We start from the raw sequence: 21,782 nt of genomic DNA, 5'->3' as shown, positions 1-21,782 counted from the left end.
TTCTGTAATCGCACTGCACTGAATCACTCAAAATAATTGACTTCTTTATAGAAAATATTTTACAATTCTGATTATAAAACTATTTGATCTCATAAAATTTGATCTGTCTTGTTATTTTTTAACAATTTTATTGAGGTATAATTGATATACAAAAAACTGCACATATTTAATGTATACAATTTGATGAGTTTGACTATATGCATATACCTGTAAAATTATCACTACAATCAAGGTAATAGACATATCTATCACCTGTCTTGTCATTTTCAATTTAGGACTTGGAAATCCTTTTCAGAAATTTTGCTAGTATAGAGTATTATTCCTCAATATTTTTATCTTTAATGCTTCATTTTTTCAGAATTCACATAATAAACTCTAACTACATTGAAGCACTACTCTACCATCTGAAAATAAAAACCTATTCAGTTCCCCAGAGAATGTGATTTGATATCTGAGGCAATGAGCTGCATTTGTATTACTCGTGTCTGCTTTGGCTGAACTGTACTGAACCAGAAAGTTGAATTAAAATTACCATACAGCACACTTCAAACCTTGGCTTATTATCATGCAGGTTTTAAAAAGAGACGAATATGTGAAACCCACAGAAAATACTATCCAAGATCCAAGAGCAATGGATCTACGTGACTTATGAAGCACTTGACTATTTACTAGGGAAGAAATACTGGGTTCTTTCCATATGTAGGATTTCTGTCAATCCAGGTTTCTACACTAAAGACTGCATGCCTTTCACAGAAAAGAAAAATGCCAAACACAGACTGCGTACAAATCACTTCATTCCTTTCTATGGGATAAATACTCTGATGGAGCAGTAGAGAGCACCAATATTAGTCTCAACCCCAGAAAACCACTCTCTTCATATCTGTCTCCCTTCAGCACCAAAGGGTAATTCCTAGGTAGAATTCACCGTGTCACTGAAGCCAAAAATCCATCAGGGAATTGTAACGGCGACTCTTCAGATTCCAGTTTACATAGTTCATTTGGTCCATTATTTAAAGGTCATGTCCTATTCCATTATTTAGTCTGTCTGCCCACACAATGGCTGTGTCAAGGCATTGCCATATATTCAGATGAATGTGAACAAACCAGTTATATACTTGGATATTTGCTGAAATTTAGATAATGATAAGGTAATCATGGGCAACAACAATGCTCTAAGAGTTACTTTATCTAAAAAAAAGAATAAATATAATGCATTAAAATATAAATATCCCCATTTGCACAAAGAATAACTTTTTGCCTTTTTTTAATGGTCTCAATTGCAGATTCATCATATAGTATCATCACTGAAGTCAAACAGATGTGTACAATTTCCAAAGGAAATGTTGGCAACAATGTTTTCAATTTAACTGAAGAGTATACTTTAACTAAGAGAAATGTACCAAAATGATTCCATCATCCAACTGAAGGTAATCAAAACAAAATAGTGCCAACGTATAAAAGACAGTAATCATGACCAATCCCAAAGACCACAAAAAGTACAGAATCCTCATTCTTCTCAGAATTGTCTTCGATTTCTGTGCCTTATTACAGAATCTTTAGTTATATCCAAGTCTATTCCACCAGTTACCAATCTACATATTCCAGAAACTGTCATGATTTTAGCCAAATATTACAGTTTCTAAAATAGGGATGTGTGTATGTTCCTCCTACTAACACCTCTATTTTTCAAAAAGGATATGTCCTTATTTTATTATATTTTCTGATTAAAAAAGAAATAACCAACTAAAACTGCAAATGCATAAAGTAGAAAGTGAAAGCCCATTGCACAAGCTGCAGAGATTTTAAAAAATTGGAGTATACTTAGCCAGACATTTTCTATACATAAATACATAAATTTGTATTCATTCCTTCCAATACTCTTACTATTCCTACAATTTGTTAAACACTTCCTTTCTTAATATTTTATTTTATTTCCATGAAGGTGTATATAACTCAGTGAGTTTAGTAGCTTCAGTATCCTACATGTATCAGAAGTCAATTTTACATTAAACAGTTTCAACCAGTGTTCATACGAAGCAACCAAATTAATAAAACACATTTAAATCTGAAATTCAAACTTGATTATATAATTACTATGTTTCAGCCTACTGAGATTAGTCTCAGCAAAAATCATTTACTTTCACCTTCATCTTTACCCATGTCCAAAAGGAGGATATAAGAATATACACACACACCAAAAAAATCAATTCCAATTTCTAGTAGATCTTAAAACCTAATTCACCATATACCTATCCCAAAAACATTTTTTAATTCTTTAAATTCTTTTCTCAAACTCTCCTCATCCTCAAAACCAAAGTTACATATGTCTAATAAAATAGGATTCTATCTTCATAACTTTTATGTTCCATATACTTTATACCATGGCTCTTGGTTTTCAATAGCTAATGGAACATCACTCTGCAGAAATCCTTATGTGATGATGATCTGAGATGTATTGTCCTCAATAAAAAATTTCAAAAGCAATAATACCATGGTTTTACTTACGAGAGGTTTTGGAAGCAAGAAGAGTAACTTGGGAACCTCCTAAGAAGCGGAAACCCATTACATTCACCTGATCATCTTCTGACTGATTGGCAAAGCCTGCAAAGAAAAGAAAAAAACACTTTACATAACCACAAGGCAAAACACTTAATATCTTGAATAGGAAGCTTAGTGATGACAAATATTTTTAATGTCACTAGTCATGGTTAAAGCCCACGTATGAAGTATAATATATTAACTGATCTCCATAGTAGCTTCCAATTGCTAAAATTTCTGCCTCACAAGAATACTCTGGAATCATTTAATTTTCTTTCTTCTACTGGTTCATTCTAGGTGTGAAGCAGGAAATACACAGATGAACCTTAAACATCTGTCACACCAGATAGCAAGGAAGCTATCAGTGACTAGTAGGGTTGCATGAAAAGGACATAAGAGCCAACTTAAAGAGACTACCACTGGCCAGAAATGAAAATATTTGAGTACTAAAAAGATAATAATTGCAATGGAGTGGAACATATCAAATATATTTAAAGGCATGTGTTCCCATTGATACTAAAAACAAAACAGAAAAGCCAAATGGTCACTATTAGAGGATCTTGGAGACTCAACTCATATTTTAACAATCAGTTATAAAAACAAAGAAGCAAGCATTCATCCTGATGATGCTATTCAAATTATGACACATAATCAATAGTAGATAAGGAAAAGGTTCTCTGTATAGAAATATTCCAGCTAAAAATTAAAGAAAGCTTGAAATAAATAGAGTAGCATCATTTTTCAACTTCCAATGAACTAACGAGCCTGAGCATTGAACATCAATGGCTGTTACTATCACCAAAAGAAAAAAGACAGATATTATGTACCCCCTGCTGAAAGTATATACCACCATTCATGAAGGAGTGTGGCCGAAATAATAACTCTGACTCTACTAGCTCTAGATGCAACTATCAATTAGAGGCAACATGGCAGACAGACAAAATACTAAACAATAGCATAGGGATGTAATCAGCAAAATTCAGAGTGTGGGAAAATCATAGGAAAAATAATCTGTACTCCTTAATAAATAAACTGCAATTTAAAAGAGACGAAGTGGGAAACCTAAAGAAAAGAAGATACCAAAAAATGCATGTCAAAAAATTGCAGTAAGTGAACTACATTTGAATCCTGACTCAAAAACAAATAAAAATTATAACAAATACTTTCACTTTGGGCCAAGATGGAGAAAGTGGAGCCAAATTTATCCTTCATTGGAAACAACTAAAAAAAATAGGACAGAATTCATGAAACAGCATTCTTTAAGACATTGGAGATCAAGAAAGAAATAACAGTGATCACTAACAAATAATAAATAAATAAGGTGAGTCTATGCTTGCCCCTGCTTACCACCTACAGAAAATTTCCAGGCCCCAGTACATGGAGGAGGAACCTAGGTACAACCCAGCATTCTCACCAAGTCAAGGAGATAGAATTAGGAGGGTGGGAAGGCCAAAGTGGCAAACGTTCACAGGGCAGAGTTTTAGAGAAGAGAACGCTACTAAGAAAGAGATCTGCAGAGATCTACAGAGTACCCCTTGAGTATTCAGCAGAATGCTAATCTGTGCATGCCTATGAAGAAATTACTGAGGCTGGGGAAAAAACTACCCCCAAAAATTACAGGAAACAATCCATGAACCCATCCTGGGTCAGGAATAGTCCCTGTTCTCACTGGCCAGAATACAAACCAGCATAGTTCATGAGGCATCAGGTAGAATACATAAAAGAGTTTGACCTCAGTAGTTGGTGAAGTTCACCCTAGAATAAATGTTGCTCCCATTCCACCTAACAAAGCTTAAAAGAAACACTTCTAAGTTGAAAGGATCAAACTTTTCAAGTGACTTCAATTTATCCCTCAAAAAAGCTCAAGAAAGTTTACAGGACAACTAAAATACTCAATACACAACTAGATAACATTCATAAGTTCTGTCTTCCAATAAAAATTACAAGACATGTAGACTGAATGACGTCAGCACCATGGTGGAATGACTTGTTCCCTTTATCTCTCCCCCTTTGAACTACAAGTAAATGGATATTCATTGACCAACAGAGGATACCCACACAGCACAACAGGACACCTGAAAGACCCGTGTAGCAATATATCTGAAGGGGGATGGACTAGTTCCCCGGGAAGTGGTGGAGATAGGTGAGGACTCCCTCTACCCTTCCCCGGCAGCCCATTGCACACACTCAAACACTTTCCTGGCTGCCGGGAGTGCCTATAGTACTGCTGCAGCCCCCAAAGTTGGAACACCCTCAGCATGATTGTGGGAAGGGGCAGTGGCAGCAAATCATATATCCGACAAGGGGTTAATTTCCAAAAAATATAAAAAATTCATATAACTCAACAACAAAAAAATGAACCACCCAATCAAAAAAAGGAGCAAAGGATATGAACAGATATTTTTCCAAATAAGATATACAGATGGCCAATAGGCACATGAAAAGATGTTCAACATCACTAACTATTAGGGAAATGCAGATCAAAACTACAATGAGCTATCACCTTACACCTGTCAGAATGGCTATAATTAACAAGACAAAAAATAACAAATGTTGCAGAGGATGTGGAGAAAAGGGAACCCTCATATACTGCTGCTGGGAAGGGAAACTGGCACAGCCACTATGGAAAACACTATGGAGATTTCTCAAAAAATTAAAAATAGAAATACCATACGGTCCAGCTATTCCACTACTGGGTATTTAGCCAAAGAACTTGAAATCAACAATCCAAAGAGATTTGTGTACCACTATGTTCATTGCAGCATTATTCACAATAGCCAAGGTGTGGAAGCAACCTGAGTGCCCTGCTATGAATGAATGTATAAAGAAGATGTGGTATATACATATATATATACACACACACACATATATATATACAGTGGAATACTACTCAGCCATAAAAAAGACAAAATTGTCTCATTTCCAACAACATGGTTTGAGCTTGAGAGTACAATGTTAAGAAAATAAGCCAGACAATGAAAGACAATACTGCAAGATTTCACTCATATGAAAGATATGAAGATATACAAACACATGGATAAAGAGAACAGATTAATGGCTACCAGAGGGAAAGGGGGTGGGGAGCTGGGCAAAAGGGGTAAAGGGGCACATATGTACGGTCACAGATAAAAATTAGACAATTGGTGGGATGCACGATGCAGTCTATACAGAAATGATAAATAATGTGCACTCAAAATTACACAGTGTTATAAACCTTAATGATTTCAATAAAATAATTGAAAAAAATTACAAGACATGCAAAGAGGGAAGAAATTACGATCCTTAACAATGAGAAAAAAATCAATCCAAACTAACTCAGAAATGACACACATTAGTAGGCAAGGGCATTAAAATAGTTATTATATTATTATATATGTTCAAAGGAGCTACATTAGAGACATGAAAGATTAAAAAAAAAAAAAGACCCATTTTAACTTTGAGAAATGACAACTGCAAAGTCTGAAATTAAAAATACACTGAGTGGGATTAAAAGTACATTACACACTGGAGAAGAATGTAACTTGAATGTATAGCAATAGAAACTACCGAAAATAAAGCACAAGAAGAAAAAAGATTGAAAAAACAAAAACAGAGCCTCATTAAGGCCTGGAACAACCTCAAAGGACAAAGATACGTATAATTGGAGTTCTTAAAATAAAGAAGAAAAACTGAATGGAGACAGAAGAAAATACTTGAAAAAATAATGACCAAATATTTGCAAATTGGATGAAAATTAGAAACCCTCAGATCAAAGAATCTTAACAAGCCCCAAGCACAAGAAAATTGAAAATAAAACAAAATCAAAAAACTATATGAAGGAACACCAAAAGTAACTTACTCAAAGAAAAAAAATCTTAAAAGCAGCCAGAGGAGAAAAGACACACTACGTACAGAGGAACAGCATATGTCTTATCAATGCAATGCCAGAAAACAGTAGGGCAATATCTTTAAAGTACTGAAAGAAAACAATTGTCAACCTACAATTCTTTACCCAGGGAAAATAACTTTGAAAAATAAAGATGAAATAAATACATTTTCAGACATAAAAAAGCTGAAAGAATTCATTATCAGTATAACTGCACTAAAAGAAATGTTAAAGTACTTCAAGGAAAAGGAAAATGATATCTGATGGAAATCTGGATCTATACAAAGGAATGAAGAGCAGTGGAAAAGGTAATTCCATACAGCACAAAGGCTGGGAGAGGAGAAATGAAAGTATATTGTCATTCGGGTCTTAAACTATATGTGAGGTAGCATCACCTAAAGATAGAATGTGATAAGTTAAAAATATATACTGTATCATGCATTTCTAATGATGGAATACTGACCCTAAGAAGGCAAAAATCGATTCACAGGGCTCAAAAAAACCTTTCTCATTTTATCTATAAAAACAGATACTCATATAGAATATAAACAGATGTACAGGATATCTGTAGTACTAAAATATATGGAGGGGCTGATTAGGAAAAACATGTCTAAAAAGGCTTTTGGGGGAGCAAGTATTAAAAAAAAGGTTGAAAAATATTGCCATGAACTTCAAAGAAAGAACTAAAATAACACTGTGTTATAGTGAATAAGACAACAAAGGAGATAAGATGAAATCACAAAATATACTCAATCCAAAACAACGCAGAAAAGACAAGAAAAGGAACAACTCAAAAAAAAACAGATTAGGCAAATAAAAAATAAATAGTAAGATGGTAGATTTAAAACCAAGCATATCAATTATCACATTGAAAATAAATAGTCTAAACATCTCAATTAAAAAGCAGATATTTGCAGGGGCCGGCCCCATGGCTGAGTGGTTAAGTTTGTGTGCCCCACTTTGGTGGCCCGGGGTTTACCAGTTCAAATCCTGGGTGCAGATCTACACACCATTCATCAAGCCATGCTGTGGCAGCATCCCACGTAGAAGAACTAGAAGGACATACAACTATGTAGTGGGGCTTTGGGGAGGAAAAGAAAAAAAAGGAAGATTGGCCACAGATGTTAGCTCAGGATCAATCTTCCAAAATAAAAAAGAAATCTATTTTAAATATTAAGATATAAATAACTTAAAAGTAAAGAAGGAAAATATATATACTACTGTAACACTAATACAAAGAAAGCTGGAATAGCAATGTTAATAGAGTTAATAATATAAAGTAGATTTCAGAGCAAAGAATATCAACAAGGATAGAAGACCATTTCATAATAATCAAGAAAACTTAACAATCCTAAAATTTTAGGCACCTAAAACAGACTTTAAAATATACACAGCAAAAACTGACAGATCTGATAAAAAAAAAAAAAAGAAATAGACAAATTACAGTTGGAGATTTTAACACCCTACTCTGAATAATTGATACAAGTAGACAGAAAATCAGTAAGGATACTGGAGATTTTAAAAACTATCAGAAAACTTGCCTTCACTGACATTTATGTAAAATCACACCCAACAACAGTAGAAAGACCATTATTTTCAAATGCATGTACAACATTTATTAAGACAGTGCTGCCTCAGGGCAGTAAAATGTTTCAATAAATTTAAAAGGATTCAAGTCACACAAAGTATGTTCTCCTACCACAGTGAAATTCAAGTACAAATCAATAACAAAAAGATCCATGGAAAAATCCCCAACTATTTGGAAACTATATACTACACTTCTAAATAACACTGGAGTCAAAAAAGAAATCAAAAGGGAAATTAAAAAGTATTTTGAACTGAATGAAAACGAAAACAAAACATTTCATAAATTGTAGGATGCAGCTAAAGCAGTAGTTAGAGGAAATTTTATAGCATTAACCAACTATATGAAAAAGAAGAATGGTCTCTGCTTTCACCTTAAGAAACTAGAAAAAGAAGAACAAATTAAACCCAGAGCAAGCAGAAGAAAGGAAAATCAGAAAAACCCAAAGAATAGAAAATAAAAAATACAAAGAGAAAATTAATGAAACCAAAGGCTGGTGTTTTGAAAAGGCAGATAAAATGGATAAATCTCTAGTCAACGGATCAGGAAAAAAAAAAGAGAGAAGGCAAAATTTACCAGTGTCAGTAGTGAGTGAGTTCTTATCATTAAAGGTTCTACAGACTTTAAAAGGGTAATAACGAAATATTGTGAACAACCTTATGCCAATAAATTTAACAACTCAGATGAAACAGACACATTCCTTGACAAAACTACAAAAGACAAAAACTAACAAACCTGACTCAGTGAGAAATAGATAACCTGAATTGTCCTTTATCTTTTGAAGAAAATGAATTTTTAGCTTAAAAACTATCCCATAGGAAAAACTCTAGGTTTGGAGAACTTCTCTGGTGAATTCTACAAAATATTCAAGCAAGATATAACACCAATTCCATACACTCTTCAAAAAAAATGAAGAGAAGAAAATATTTCCCCACTCCTTCCACAAACTCCACATTAATGGCACATATTTATAGGGAAACAAAATTACAGATCAATATCCCTCATGAACACAAATTTAAAAATTCTAAATTAAAGTTTAGCAAATTAAATCCAACAACATATTAAAAGGATAATACATCATGATCAAGTGTGATTTATCTCAAGAACGCACAGTTGGGGTAGCATTAAAAAATTAATCAATGTAATCCACCTGTTAACAGACTAAAGAAAATGATATAAATATCTCAATTGATGTAGAAAAAGCTTTGAAGAAATCTAATATACATTCCTGACAAAACTCTCAGCAAATTTGGTCTACAAGGGAACTTCCTCAATCTGGTAAAGAACATCTACAAAATACCTACAGCTAAACATCTGAGCTAAAACACACTTGGTGAAAGACTGAACGTCCATTCTCACCATTGCTATTCAACATCACCCCAGAAGTTCTAGCCAAGGTAAAATGCAAGCAAAAAACAAACAGAATCCAAATTAGAAAAGAAGAAGTAAAATTGTTTTCATTTGCAGATGACATGATATTCAAACCAGGGTCTTAAACATTTTTCAAAGGCACCAATAAATTTGGTGTTCAAAGTATAATTTCCAACTATGTTCCCAGGATAGCAAAGGAGATCTAAGGAACTAATACATCTGTGGAAGATGTTACAAAGGTAGTGATTCTTTCTGCCTTTTTTATATTCCAAATTTGTTATAAGAAAATGGCCTAAGAAGAAAGGGAAGGGAAAAGAGAAGGAAACCAAAAGGTACAAAACTATTTCCTAATTGTATATATATACATATATACATATATATCATATATGTCATATGTATCACACACACACACCCAAATTCAATTCAGACTAAAGAATAGATTAATTGTAATAAAGAGCATTTAATTTTGGAGCTTTTTCACAGAGTTCATATAAATAAAGCTTTTGAAGCACTTCAAGTTAATGAAAAATAAATTTTAAGCACTTTAAGTAGTTAATAACACAAAAGTTGACTTACCATAAATTTCTAAACCTGGTGGGAAATACTCTTTGTATCCTAAATCCTACCCACTAATGCAAGGGTGAGGATGCGTCTCACAGTCAACAGTGCCAATTTTTAATAAGAGATTTAAAAGGGTTGATTTAATTCCCAGATTCTTTTTTTTTAATTCTATCCCATCACCAAGAAAGATAATAAATGTGACACATTAGAAACCCCAGTTACTAAAGGTGTTTTATCCAATCAACACCTCTCGATTTTCTAAGCTACTCAGAAAGAAAAATTGACACCTGGAGAAAGTCACACCTTCACAAATTACCCCAAATGTTCAATGTGATATTCAAGCTTTATACATGAAGCCCCTTCTAAACAATCTGAGCCAGAGAAGGAACATTCGCCCCCTCCTGATGCTGGAAAAAGCAGAACCACAAAGAGCATCTACTTAGGAGATTACTTTTCAGGGGCACAAGAATATACTTTAAAAAGGTACATAACCCAAAGCCTACAGTGAAGATGAATAATAAATATTTATATACTTAGAAAAAGGATATATCCAAAAACCTAAAATAAAGGTGAATAATAAATATTTACATTCCAAGCCAAAAAATTCCACAGTCTAAAAAGAAGCACTTGATGTTTTCATTTCTGAATACTGAAGCAAAATAATGATTATAATAATTTTAATCAAACTTAAAAGGTATACCTTGTTGATATAAGCTATTCGCCTTTGAACAGTCAAACAAGAGGGAAAAATCCTTGAGGCGTTTTTATATTCTTACTTAACAATTATCTGATAATTACCCCATCATTAACTGCTGATGAAGGATTCCATTCGAAATTCCTAACATTTCTTATGTTACAGGCATGTTACTTCAAAAGTCCTACCTGGAAAGAGACTGAGAAGGCTGACTGGAGATTTGTTGGTATCAATAGTTAGTTTGTGGCTTGCAGTTTTTGAAGGCTGACCTGGTAGGCAGATTAATTTCAGGGGAAGTCTAAATTTACATTGGATAACTCGAGGAATGCCTGAAATAAAAAGAGAGAAACACAGATTCATAGATTTGACTAGTAATTCAACAAAAAAAATTGTACTACTAATAGTTTGAGTAGCAACATATCTTAGTGTAAAAGTTTGTTGCCTGCCCCTTTCATTTAGCATAACTGAAATAACTGCAAAGTATTATCATAATTCATATTTTTATATTATTGTGGAAAAGTACACGACAAAAATAAAATCTTAAGGAGCATAGGCATGAAGTCTAGTAACAGTAATACCATATTTTAAAAATCATCACAGTTGAACACTATATAAAACATTACAGTTATATTCAAATACCAAACTAAGTCTTTAAGACCTTCAAAGCTCTAGACCTGATCCAAGACTATCAGCCAAAATGAGCCAAGAATATGACATTTATATCAGTAAAACTCTATATAACCATATCTAATAGTTTCTCTACCCAAAAAATGTTTACATCGTTAGCTTTTTTTACTTATTGATGATTCAAATTATAATTCACAATTTACAATAAATTATGAGCATGAAAGCAGAATTTTCTCAACTGAAGTTCATGTCATTTTACACATGAATATTAAGAATATTACTTTCATATAAATTTTTCTCAATCCATTTAAGTTTACATATCACAGTTAAGTGACATTTTGAAAGGCTTACAAAGTCATTCAACTGCCAGCTTTTTTCTATATGTATACAGCCAAATTGAAATAGGTAAATGAATAAATAAATAACAACAATGAAGAGTTTTATGTCAGAATTAAAAGTTTTTAAAAGTCATTCCTTTCAATATTTTTCAGAGAATGAACTTGAAACCAAAGCAAATTAGGCGCTCTACTTATAAATCTAGAAAAGCAACTTTACAACTTTAGTTTTCTCTCCTTTTATTCTAGGATTCTATTTCCGACTGGATAAGATAAAAAATATACAGAAACCTATATTTTAGTCTACTGCTGCAGAGAAATGGGAAACTTAAAATGTTCTACTCGATGGATCCACACATTGATTCCTTTATTTCTTTATGGTAGAGTCAGTGAGCAGCTTAAAAACAGCAAAAGCAGAGACAAAGTCTGGGGACATGACCCCAAAGTAGGATCTCTAGAATTAGCAATATATTTTGTCAATGCCAATTGCAGTTGTGTGGCTTACCCTCCGTTCAGGCTGGGAGTACACTTTTCAGAACTACTTATTCACTAGGATAACGAGAGATTCCCAACAATGGCAAGCATGCTGATATATGAGGTCAATTAAATACTTTTTCAGAGCATGTGGAGCATATTTGTCATTCTCTTCAACATAATCTACTACCCATCAAATGTTACATAGCTCATTTTTTGCTCATAACCAACAGATGTTAAACTCACTTCTCCTGGAATCCTAGATGCAAATTATAACTAGTGTCTCTTCAGAAAAGTCCCAGGGTATTATTTCCCGACATTCTGTGAGGTTTTAGAGGCATGTGTATTTGTACTTTACAATGATGAAATGTTTTGACTCAAAATATTATGGTAACATGATCTAAGCTACTGCTTAAACCACAACTATGAATATCACCACCAAAAAAAAATATTACAAAGCATTATTTTTTTCCAACTTCAAGGAAATTTCCATATATTCCATATATCCTCAAATTACAGAAATATACTGACTAAATATGTTTCCCCTACAATATATAAATTACAGCTTTAATTAATAGATGCAGTCTGGAAAGAACAAGGAAACTGAAACTTATTTTCATTTCTTTCATTTTTAATGAATAGAATAGTGGAAAACAATGTTTCATCTTCTGATAATTCTGTACATACGCAAAGAAAAGCTATCTTCTATATACTTTCAACCAAAGTGTGAATTAACTGTTCAAACAAAATTTGGCATAAACGTTCTTATAAAACAATAGTGGTAAAACTGTGCCCTTTATTTCACTTGGAGCAGGTACTGATTGAATTTACAGTAAAAAAAAAAAAACTTAGTCATAATCAACAACACTGGCCTTATGTTACTGAGTCTATATATTGGAAGATTCTTACCCTAAATCTCCAAGAACTCAGAGCTAAAGAAACTGATGGCGTATATATGTTTTCAGATATCAAAACAAATGGATTGCAAGCACTAATAAACCCAAGAAAGGAAATACATTATAACTCAATTCACAGTTGTTAGGTCAGTTAATGACAATATCACTCACTAAGGCAATGGTCTGCAGTTGCTAAGATTTGTAGAACCCCTCCAAAATTTCGTTTCTCTCCAGGAATTGTAAACCTGTTTCACAGGACATTTGGAAAACATTACTTTGAAAAATGATGACACTCCTACTTAATAAAATGATTATGGCTATTTTTTAAATGATGGCAACTTGAAAAGTTTTACCATTAGGAGGAAAAAAAAAAGAGTATGAAATTCTTCAGAAACCAGTTTAAGGAGACTGTATCTTTAAAAAGAAAAATTACAATGCCAGTATTTTATATTACTTCACATCAAATTAAAAGCCAAGCATTTCAAAATATAATCTCTAGTATTTAGATATAGGGTTTACCAGAGGCACATTTCTATCGAGATTTACATTTTCCTGAGAAACTTGAAATGTAACTTTGGCTACCAATTACTCTTCAGGCTATGATTGTGTCCAAGAAGCTGAAGCCAGAGACACATAGAGGTATGTGTGGGTGTATGCATGTGCATAGCGGCAATGAGGAAGGACAGAATTACATGTATTTAAAGACTTTCCAAAGTTGCTAGTAGAATAGCTTTCAACTTAGTTGAAAGAGCCTAATTGGTCCTAATTTTGCCTACTATCAGCGATATCTTCTCTATGTTGGCAAAACAGTCTCTCTATCTGGCTTATTCAACTTTCTGAGTTGAGAGAAGAAAAAAAAATGGTCATTTATAATACTCACATATTGGCCTACACGTTCATCAGACTGACTCTGTTCTGTAGATTTTTTACCAAATATAATCACCTCTCCTTCAAACACTTCCCTTTCTAGCTACCAGAGGAAATAGATCGTCGCAACTAGGTATGGTGCAATTAATCACAAAATGATTTAACACTTGGAGAGAAAATTCACATCAAAATTACTCCTGACAGAACAATTTTTTCAAGAACAGAATTCTAATTACACCTGGCACATCCAAGAGCCCAGTATCACTGTCAAGAGGGAAACCAAAATGTGCTAGAAAAAAAGAAAAAAGAACATATGTATCCGAGTAGAATAACTATATCTATATATTACACATCTATATAATGCCTTTGGAACTCTTTCCAGGGGTCTGCTAGAGTCATTTCATATTGAAAACAAGGAACCCCAAAGCAGTAGCAATGTCTAGTAGCCAGAACTTCCTTGATCCTTTCCTGTTATGTCTGGCTACGTACTGTGCTCCATCTGCAGTCATGTTTTACACTGCCCATGTCATGTAACTTTAATGCAGAAATAATGGAGACTAACTCTTACGGGACAACATAAAACCTTGTTTGCTACTCTTTTGCCACATATAAAAGCAGGACTGCTTATCTGCAATACAGCCTGAACAGATTAAGCCAATAAAATGGACCAGTCTTTGAAATTTGAAGCCTTGTGTGTAAGTGAGATCTAAGTGGCAACATATTATTTTCTTGACTACTAGGTGAAGTTGAATTTTTCAACTCTATTCCCTAAAGCTTAATTATAATTTTAAAATATATCATAAGAGATTATTAAAATTGGCTTTAGTTTTGTATTTAAATACTAAAATTTCCATACATTGCGATTTTTTTTTTCTCATGGTTTAGGCTGAATTTATAGTCAAAAAGAGTAAATTTCTTTCAATAATAAGCTTTACTTTTTTTATTTTTTTTTATTTTTTATTTTTTTTATGGCAGCTTTATTTCTGGAATATTCTAACTTAAGGGAATCGCATTTTGGTGTCTTAGCTTTTTTCAGAGGTCTATTATTAGATTCCCCATCTTGTTTTTCTTTCTTATCGTTATTTAGAGTAACGGTGAGACTAGCATTGATGGTATCTTAGATCTGGTGAAATACTGTAACAGTAAAATCTAACGCGTCCTGGGCACTTTCTCTCTGCCAGGTGGTGCGTTAAGGTTTCTTTACATGTAGTAACTCATCCAAACCTTCAACGATCATATTAGGTCTGTACTATTGTTCCTCCAATTTCAGGTAAGGAAACAGAGGCACAAAGAAGTTAAGCAATTTGCCCAAGGTTACACATATTGACTCACTTAGTGTATCTGGACCACCCTGAGCCTACAGATAGTCTGCTGGTGGGAATCCCTTTTTTTTTTTTTTTTGTGGGGAAGATCAGCCCCAAGCTAACATATTCGTTTTGCTTGAGGAAGATTCTTGCTGAGCTGACATCTGTGCCAATCTCCTCTATTTTGTATGTGGGCTGCTGCCACAACATGGCTTGATGAGCGGTGTGTAGGTTCATGCCTAGGATCCAAACCTGTGAACCCTGGGCCGCTGAAGCAAAGTGTGCAAACTTAACCACTATGCCACCGGGCCAGCCCTGGGAATCTGTTTTCATCCCTGTTAAAGTACTGGACACATTACTTGCTGAGCACACAGCAAACTGTTGCAAGTCCCTCACCTCAGAAAATGGGCCATTGTCCTTATTAAAAGGACAGGATATCCTTTTGTTACCCACTTCTCATTCCCTGACATGAGATTCTAGCTTTAAGTGTTATCCTCAGACAAGAGTTGGTTTGCTAAAAAAATAGGAATTCTTTAAGTCTTTTCATTCTATGCCACAAAAAGGATGTTGCTCTAAGCTGTTTTACTACCATTCAGATCTGCAAGTTCTATTAGGAACTTCAAAGCAATTCTCAGCGAAAAGTCCAGTTCAACCTAACCTTTACCTTTTTTAAAGTTAAAGCAAATCATTTTAATAATAATACAGTATTTTATAAAATTCAGTGCAAAATCTTATTAGTTATATGCAGTCTGGCAAGTTAAAATGTAACTATTCATTATTAATAATAGGTTATCTTTTAATAACTCAAATTCTAACTTGATAAGTATACTTTATGTTATTAAGCTAAACATTTACTTTTATTAAAATATTTCTCATAGAAATATATTTTCACTTCCCAGATACTATGCAGCTTAGGTTGCTGGCATCACCAAAACTGAATGAGTAAATATTGCCATTATTAAGTAGTTTATGTATTTAATTATTGCTAATTAATATTATCTAAAATTTATGTTAAAATAGCTAACAAACTAAGATAAACTAGCACGTTAAGTCTGTGTCTAGGAGGAAACATAATCAAAGAAGGATACTTTTAAAGTGCTTGTCATGCATCCTGACGCTGCACAATTCAAAGATGAGTGCTTGATCCCTGCTCTCAGAGAGCTCAAAATCTACTAGGGGAGCCAAAGGAACAAACAATGAAATTCATAAAATGATAAGTATTATAGCAGAGTCATAAAGAATTTGGGGAAAACAAAACAGGTAACAATTAACACGGACCAGGCAAGTTCAAGAGGTCAGACTCTTGATGACATTCCCCCACAAATTCTAAGCAAGACGAGGAATTGGCTCACAGAATAAGTACTCATGGCACTCTGATCAGAGATAGAGGTGGATCTATTGGGGTATGTAGAAAACAGACAATTTGGAATTCAGTGACAAACACCTTTTTTTCCTTACTCTTTATTTTAAGTAAAATAAGATAAGAGAGCATTCAGGTAAATCACCAATGACTTACAAAAATAAGTTGTCAATGACACCTTTGATTTTTTTCAAAAATGTCATGGAGCTTCATTCTTTCTCAAGACTCTGAAACAACTAATAACGAATGACGAGTCTCAATCAGAGGAAATATCTACTACCCTCTTCATAGCAGGATCAAGGCACTGAATCCTCCTAAAGAGGTTTCTGTAGTTAAAATAGCAGTCCATAAAAAGAGTTCATTCATGGTATAATATCAATTCAACTCATTGACCAAATTTCAGTTCTGACATTCATTTTTTTCTAAATTATCTTTTCACTTACCATCAGGATTTCGATCTGTCCATCACAGGCAATGCAAAAAGAAATGGGCAGGGGAGAAAAAAAGTAACAAATTATTGTGGTAAAATGACAACACAAATTTAATACACATCTGTTTAAAATGTAAATTAAAATATTCAAGATTCTCACAGACAATTTAAATGGCACTCCAAAAAAGATGTCAATTCGCAATTGAAGAGTATAACATGAATCAATGAAATATAACAATATATTTGCACTTCCATTCTCAGAAGTTCATAAAAGTTTGTTATTCCAGTGTAAATGTAGCAAAAAATTAAAGATACACAATCTAGCCAAATAGCAAAACAGACTCTAATATGTAAATGATATCAAGAACATTAAACGAATTTTTGGAAAAAAAGCTGAATGAAAGGCCAAATATATAATATTAATATTTCAAGTTAGTCTTGCTGACATTATAATTTCAGTCGGTAGATAATACTACGGAGTAATGTCATTTTTGGGGTGGGGGGGCTTGTCTTGGTATTCTTTTACTTTTACAGACTTTTTTAACTTTAATTTCTAAGTACCTTTCAACCAATTAATGCCTATGCTCTTTAGTGTAGCAATAATTTATAATCTTTTAAATTCTGTCTACAGAAAAGCATAATAACCAAAAATGGCATGTGCAACCGTAAGTTCATGAACTGACTATACAACTCTATTATAATGTATTTTTAAGCATTTTGTCCACTTGCTATGTAACCCACTCCTCTATTTTAAACTTATTTTCAAACAGTGTCACTACTTTTCCTTGAAAACAAATGAAATAATTAGTTGAATTAAGGCATCGACAGTCTCTACAACTGCTATTCAAAGTGTAACAAGAATAAAAAGTATAATGATGCCTATGATTACTGAGATGCTCAATTAATGATAAATGATCTAGGGAGTTTAGCCAAATATTTCCTACTTTTTTATTTCACAACTCAAAATTAAAATAACATTGAAAATTTCAATATTCTTTTCAGAAATACCCAACTAAAAAGCCCATCATTCCTTGATCCCATAGGAAGTTTTGTATTTCTTCCTGAAGTCAGCTTTCTCAAAGCCATTTAAATATAAAATACTTATGTAACCTCAAATTTTGAAAATATACATAAATGGTTAAAGTGGTCACCTCCGCTAAAAACAAATTTTTTAAAACAATTTAAAACAAAATAACTTACAAAGCAGAAGAAATAGATTTTGAAAACACATACTAAATTTATAAAATCATTTCAGAGCACAGAGTCGTCAAGGCACAAGCCATAAAAGTCACTTAAACAAAATAAAAACTACAATTGTCAAAAATATTGCTAAATATGCAAGGTGGCATCAATGAGCGGGAAGATGTATAAGGTAGTTCTAAAACTTTCAAAATTAAGAAAACTGTATAGAAATGTTCAAAAAACACAAATGTGACATTGTCAAAACACCCTATTATCAGTTACATAATGTTTACAAGTTTTTTTTAAAAAAGTAACAATTAATTATTCTTATTCTACCAATCAACTGATTGTCAAACTGTTACCATGAAGAATTCACAACATAGGAAAATAAAACTATAAAACTGGACCCAACTAAGTTGAAATTCACAATAATTGAATCTCAACTGAACTAAAGAAAACTGCTTAATCTAAAGAGATTCTTGAATAAATATAGATCGAATTTTAGTAGACGTGTTGTTAAATACTTTAACATGTAAGATACTAGAGTTTTATTTAGTCACTAAGATAGTGTCTGAAAACTCTTAATATCAGGGTAATCCATAACAGCCTTTGTCACTAATTCAGATTAGCTTTTTCTCTTTAGTTCAAATACATAAAGTCAGGGACTAGTTACCATCCTTCTAGTGGGAATAAAAATATATCATATTTGCTATTAATTGAAAAGAGGGAATTAAACATTATATGTGGAAATCAGCTAAACAGATATGACTAATTATTCATAACACATAAAAGTAATTTGGACATACAATTTTCTAATACCTAAAAAGAACATTTTTCCATATAATAATATTTTACAACATGTTTTCCCATCTTAAACGTTTAACTTATAATTCCAAACATTTTAAAGGAGTAATTGGGTTTGTAAATTCATGAACAACTGTATGTTTACCTGTTGGTCTGGAATAAGAAACAACAGCATTTCCCTCCAATTCAGGTGGTGTATAACTTCCCTTTAGATAAACAGAAAAGGCTACTGTTCTAGTCATCTCTGGTGCTATATGCAAAGTAAAAGGAAGACAAGTTACATAATTTTGGACAATAATCATTAACAACAATTAAAATTAGGCATATACTGCTCTCCAGCTACTGTCCTAAACACTGTATGTGGATTAACTCATTTAATCCTCACAATAACCCTATAAGGTGGGTATTTTGTGTGTGTGTGTGTGTGTGTGTGTGTGTGTGTGTGAGGAAGATTAGCCCTGAGTTTTGCTAGAGGAAGACTGTCCCTTAGCTAACATCTGTGCCAATCTTCCTCTATTTTTGGCATGTGGGACGCTGCCACAGCATGGCTTGATGAGCAGTAAGTAGGTCTGCAACCAGGATCTGAAGCCACAAACCCCAGGCCACCGAAGCAGAGTGTGTGAACTTAACCACTACACCACCAGGCCAGACACCTAGGTGGGTATTATTATTGCCCCATTGTTTGTACATGATGAAACTGGCTACAGAGAGATTAAGAAGCTTGTCCAAGGTCATATAGCTACTACAGAGCTGGGAACTGACTCCAGAACAAGAGCATCTAACATTCTACACACTGCTTATCTTTACTCAGATGAACAGGTAGCATAAATAGAGAAAAAGGTACACAAAAGGGCAAGAGAACTGGGAGGTGGAGATAGTACTTTATCAAGGCTAGAACACAAAATGCAGGGGAAAATGGAAGGGGGGACTGGATATGGATATAATGTAACTGCAGCGACTTAGCAGACTGCGCATAGCCTTCTATTTGCATGTATCTGACCTCCAACCGGCGTTAGAGAGCCTTAAGAGGTTTTTAAGTGGAAAAATAAATTGTTTAGAATGCTTTAGAAAGACACATTGGAAGTATTGTGAAAAATTCGCAAATAAAGTGAGAATCCAATCGTTGGATACCACTTACAAGGTTACTTCAAACATTCATTCACTCATTCAGTGAATAATTACTGAGTTCCTACTATCTGCCAGGCACTCAGCTAAGGGTTGGTTATACAAAGGCAAAAAAGAGAGAGATGTTCTTGACTTCTTGAATAAGAGAGAGGATCCTCAACTAAACAGCGGCAGTAAACAAAGAAAAAGACTTGAAAGAGAATTCAGAAATCATTTTAACAGGCCTAATGACAACTTGGATGTAAAAGGTACAGCATGAGAGAGTCTTTGTAAAGAAATCTCACTAAAAGTTGCCATTTATGACCTGTCTACTATTATAGGCATTATTACAGATATCTTACATAGGTTCATTTTCTAATTAAATCCTCAAAACAGTCCTACAAAACAGGTGTCATTATCCCCTTTTGGTAGGTTAAAAAAACTGAGGCTCCAAGTAATTAGTAAAGTAGTTCATCCAAGGTTACACATCCAGAGAGTGTCAGAGCCAGAATTCAAATTCAGGGCAGACTCCAAAGCCAATATTCTTTCTTCAAACATTTCTGATTCACTAAATAGCTCACTAGAGAAACACCAATAAAGAAAGCCTTCCAAATTATAGTATTTAAGTACAATTACAGGTCCATCTAGTTAAGGGAAACACTTGGAAGTCTGTAATTACTTCAACTCAACAACCATTCATTGAATCTCCATGCTTGATGCTTGGAGGGAAAATATAAGCAAAACAACACAATCATTGATTTCAGGAAGATACCAGTCTCAACATTCAGGCAAGAAACATAGCCATGAAAAAAACACACTAATAAAAATTTTTTTAATTTAAAAACAACTCACACCATGATAAACTGTAAGCTATAACAAAACATTTACCCATAAATTCAAAGGTGAACTGATCACGAGTGAGTACTAAAGGTGGTTGCACGTAGACTGATAATTTGGCTTTTTGCAATGCCACGCGATTCTGTAGTGTGACCTAAGGAAACAGAAATTGTCATTAATACAAAATAAAATTTCATCCAAATTGATAAGAAGTGCACAACTACTTAAAAAATTACCAGAAAATAATTAGAAAATATTATCTAAGAAAAAATAATTTAGTCACAAAACATAAAATTAACATTAAGTATTAGATTAAAATGTTCTATCCACTTAGAAACTGGGCAAAGGAGGTGAATAGACTTTTCTCCAAGGAAGACATACAAATGGCCAACAATCACATGAAAAAATGCTCAATATCTTTAGTCACTATGAAATACAACTTAAAACTACAATAAGATACTACTACACATCCACTAAAATGCTATAATCAAAAGGACAGACAAAAATAGGTGTTAGCAAGAATGTGGAGAAACCAGAACCCTCATATATTGCTGGTGGGAATGTAAAATGGTACAGCCACTCAAGAAAACAGTTTGACAGTTTCTTTAAAAATTAATTATAAATTTACCATAAGGCCTTTAAATTCCATGCCAAGAGAAATGAAAACATATGTCCACCCAAAAACTTGTACACAAATGTTCATAGCAGCATTATTCATAAAATCCCAAAATAGAAGAAACCTAAATGTCCATCAACTGATGAATGGATAAACAAAATAAGGTATATCCATACAATGAAATATTATTCAATAAGAAAAAGAAATGAAGTACTGACACATGCTATATTTACACGGGTAAACCTTGAAAACATTATGCTAACTAAAAGAAGCCAGTCACGAAGAACCACATATTGTATGATTCCATTTATATGAAATGTCCAGAATAGGCA

At 33.3% G+C, this 21,782-nt stretch overlaps 1 protein-coding gene across 8 annotated transcripts in view; it reads right to left on the bottom strand.

Moving 5' to 3' along the window:
• BBS9 (Bardet-Biedl syndrome 9) overlaps positions 1 to 21,782 on the bottom strand; it is a 421,646-nt gene that overhangs the window by 224,522 nt on the left and 175,342 nt on the right. For all 8 annotated transcript variants that reach the window (XM_046670725.1, XM_046670730.1, XM_046670726.1 and 5 more), the window contains 5 exons: positions 20,886 to 20,988; positions 19,039 to 19,143; positions 16,921 to 16,935; positions 10,803 to 10,943; positions 2,506 to 2,601 (listed from right to left, as the gene is read on the bottom strand). In XM_046670725.1, coding sequence (XP_046526681.1) covers positions 2,506 to 2,601; positions 10,803 to 10,943; positions 16,921 to 16,935; positions 19,039 to 19,143; positions 20,886 to 20,988 — 460 coding nt within the window. The remainder of the gene's footprint in view (positions 1 to 2,505; positions 2,602 to 10,802; positions 10,944 to 16,920; positions 16,936 to 19,038; positions 19,144 to 20,885; positions 20,989 to 21,782) is intronic.

This window comes from Equus quagga, chromosome 8 (genome assembly GCF_021613505.1).
Source record: "Equus quagga isolate Etosha38 chromosome 8, UCLA_HA_Equagga_1.0, whole genome shotgun sequence".
NCBI lineage: Eukaryota > Metazoa > Chordata > Mammalia > Perissodactyla > Equidae > Equus > Equus quagga.
This window is presented reverse-complemented; position numbering and strand designations above follow the sequence as displayed.